General features: G+C 52.2%; 1 protein-coding gene across 1 annotated transcript; it reads left to right on the plus strand.

Annotated features, from left to right (window-relative positions):
* Window positions 1-270: 270 nt before the first annotated feature.
* Window positions 271-2,908, plus strand: LOC308655492 (PRAME family member 20-like; the record flags this gene model as incomplete). Its single annotated transcript, XM_081305594.1, has 3 exons — window positions 271-557; window positions 934-1,515; window positions 2,335-2,908. 3 exons carry the CDS (start codon window positions 271-273, stop codon window positions 2,906-2,908), a joined length of 1,443 nt encoding a protein of 480 aa, XP_081161720.1.
* Between the last annotated feature and the right edge of the window lie 433 nt (window positions 2,909-3,341).

Genomic DNA, 3,341 nt, shown 5'->3' on the forward strand with positions numbered 1-3,341 from the left:
AAAAAAAAATTAAAAGGAATGTCATTCATATGAGGGCTAGTCTATTTCCACCCATATGGTTGTTGAATCTAGGAGCCTACTGTTTAGGTCACATGACACTCCATTCCCCCTTTTAAAAGGACAAAATAATAGTCCAAAGCTTTCACCCATAAGGGTGAGGTGTGCTTGTATACTTCCCAGTACCCCCTTCCCAGAGGCTGGCAATGGATGGGATAGTGACCTTTTCCCTGGACCATTTTCCAGGATTTTTCTTCTTTCAGACTCCGCAGGATGAGCATCCAGTCCCCACCCACGCTGCTGGAGCTGGCAGGGCGCAGCCTGCTGAGCGACAAGTCCAGGGCTGTCCTGGATCTGGAGGACCTGCCCATAGAGCTCTTCCCACCACTCTTTGTGGAGGCCTTCAGCAGGGGACACACTGAGGTCCTGAAGAAAATGGTGCAGGCCTGGCCCTTCACCCGCCTGCCCCTGGGGGCCCTGATGAGGAAGCCACAGCTTGAGATGATCCAAGTGGCCCTAGATGGCCTGGACATGCTGCTTGCCCAGCAGGATCGCCCCAGGTGAGGGGGACCCAGGTGGCCTGGAAGGGAGCACCCTCGGAGCCAGGGAAGGAATGGGTATAGGCAGGGAGAGTGGGTATTGAATTGTGTACCACAGGCTTCCTGTGCTGACAGCAAGAGGGGTGGAGAGGCCTTGGCCATACTGAGCCCCATCTGGGAAAGGCTTCCAGATGTTGAGGTGTTTGTGGCAGCTGTGGTGACCTATGAAGGAGGCTATACCTGACCCTGCCTCAGTCTGTACAAGTAGGGGCACCAGGCTGCATTGGAGGGAAGTGGATGGAGAAAAGTGAGACAGAACAAAGAGGGGGAGCTGGGGGCAGCAGCTAAGAGGGGAAGAAGAAGCCTCAGTGCTGATACTCTGCTGTCGTTCCCTCAGGAGGTGGAAACTGCAGGTGCTAGATTTGCGGAATGTTCCCCAGAACTTCTGGAGGATGTGGTCTGGAGTCCTGGTTGATGCCTGCTCACCAGACGACATTAAGAAGAATCGAACATTGAAAGTTGGTCCAGCAATGGCAGCTAAGCCACCCTTCAAGGTTTTCATAGACTTGAGCCTCAGAAAAAGACGCCTGGATGAATTCCTGACCCACTTGTTTCTGTGGGTCAGACAGAGAAGGGACAGGCTGCACCTGTGTTGCAATAGGCTGAAGATCATTGGGAAACCCACCAGCTACACCAGGAAGGTCCTGAGACTGCTGCAGCTGGACTCTGTCCAGAAGGTGGAAGTGCATTGTGCCTGGGCACCCTCCACCTTGGCTGCTTGTGCTCCTTTCTTGGGCCAGATGAGGAACCTGAGGAAGCTGCTTGTCTCCCAGGTCTATGTGCCTGCCTACACCTCCCAAGAGGAGCAGGAGCAGCTGCTTGCCCAGCTCACCTCACAGTTCCTCAGGATGGACTGCCTGCGGAAGTTCTGTGCCAATGCTGTCTTCCTCCTTGAGGGCCACCTGGAACAGGTGCTGAGGTGAGTAAGAGGGGGTGAATATCCTCTGCAGACCAGTTACAGGAAATTGGCACCTACCAACCACTGACACTCTCATGGTTAATAAGGCACTGGAAGGTAAATAACTCATTTTTTAGTTCCTATTGGATCCTGAAGCTAGTTCGCATAACGTGTGTTGGAGCAGACTCCTAAATGAGGGTCCAGAGTCTGGGAAGTGCCACCATGCTGGGAATCCAGTTGGGAGGGACAAAAGCTAGAAATGGGATTGATGTTCCCTCCGTGGGAGGCCGGTCCAGCAAAGGTGGTGGAAAGCAGGTAGAGAAGAGTGCTTGGAAGGAGGGAAGCCCCCACACTGACACCTATCAACAGGGAAGCTCTGTACTCCCCAGCAGGGAGCAGACGACCTGCCTCTATACTCACCTGGGGAAGGCTGTTCTGAACTCCAGGTAGTGATCCTGTGTGTAAGGGTCAGGAGCAGGGGTAGAAATCTTGCTGAGGATATAGGGTGTGTGCCTCTCAGAGGGTTAATCCCAGTGGATTTTGTTACATCCTGCCCAAATTTGTCCTTCATACATGACTCCCCATGACCTCCTGTGGCCAGACCTGTGACTTTCTGCTTTGCAGTGAGGAGGGGACAGAGATATGTGAACTCTTCTGTTCACAGGAGATGTGGTGAAAGGCTCACCCTGACATGGGGTGATGTGAATGACCAGATTTTGCAAAAGGCAGCATCCTAACTGTGGACATTGTCGGATCACCAGAGTGACTTTGGGTTTGGGCCAATTTGTCTTCTCCCTCCTTGACATTGATCCTCAGAACTAATGTCTGGTTTTTCCTTAGGCACCTGAAGACCCCCCTGGAGACCCTCTCAATAACCAACTGCCCACTGTCAGATTCTGACTGGAAATACCTTTCCCGATATCCAAACGCCAGACAGCTCAGACACCTGGAACTGAGGGGCATCAAACTGACCGATTTCAGTCTGGAGCCCCTCCAAATCCTGCTGGACAGCACTGCAACCACACTGAAGAGCCTGGACTTGGCAGCCTGTGGGATCACTGATTCCCAGCTCCAAGCTCTCTTGCCTGCCCTGAGCCACTGCTCCCAGCTTGTGATCTTGAGCATCCATGGGAACCGCCTCTCTATGTCAACCCTGAGTGACCTGCTGCTTCACACTGCCAGGCTGAGCCAGTTGAGCGTAGAAGTGTACCCTGCGCCTCTGGAGAGCTATGATGCCCGGGGTACCATCCACCCAGGGAGATGTTCCCAACTCTGTGCTGAGCTGACAGCAATAGTGAGTGATTTTAGGCAGCCAAACATCCTTGTGTTCTGTACCGTCCCCTGTCGTCATTGTGGCTCCAAGTTCATGTATAACCAGGGACTCATTCACTGCTCCTGTCCAACAGCTGCCTAGTTGAGTGTGTTTCAAAAGTGTACTTCTAGGCAATTGTAGGTATAACCAGGATGTAAGGTCATCTTAGAGGGAACACAGAGCCCACCATTTCAGGCATTGCCTAAAGTGTGGATGGGGAAAGGAAAGTACAGCAGGGGGCTCCATTGGAGGAAAGCCCCCCTAGGATAGGACCTTCAGGACATGTGTCTCTATAGAGACATACATAGGAACCTGGATTTCTAGAGTGGGATTCAGGCTTGATGGGCACAGAAAGATGCTACTTTCTTTCATGGCTGGTCCATAAATCATCATAAATGAACAGAATCTCAAGGTTAGTCTTCTGCCGTCCTCTGCACTGGATTTACCTGACTTTCTAATGAAACCTTGGGATTCTCCAGGTGCTGATGGAGAAAGGAAGCATGGGGTACTTGGTGAACAATGAGGTTCAGCCCCA

This window comes from Spermophilus citellus (assembly GCF_964194105.1).
Source record: "Spermophilus citellus genome assembly, chromosome: 9".
NCBI classification, from domain to species: Eukaryota; Metazoa; Chordata; class Mammalia; order Rodentia; family Sciuridae; genus Spermophilus; species Spermophilus citellus.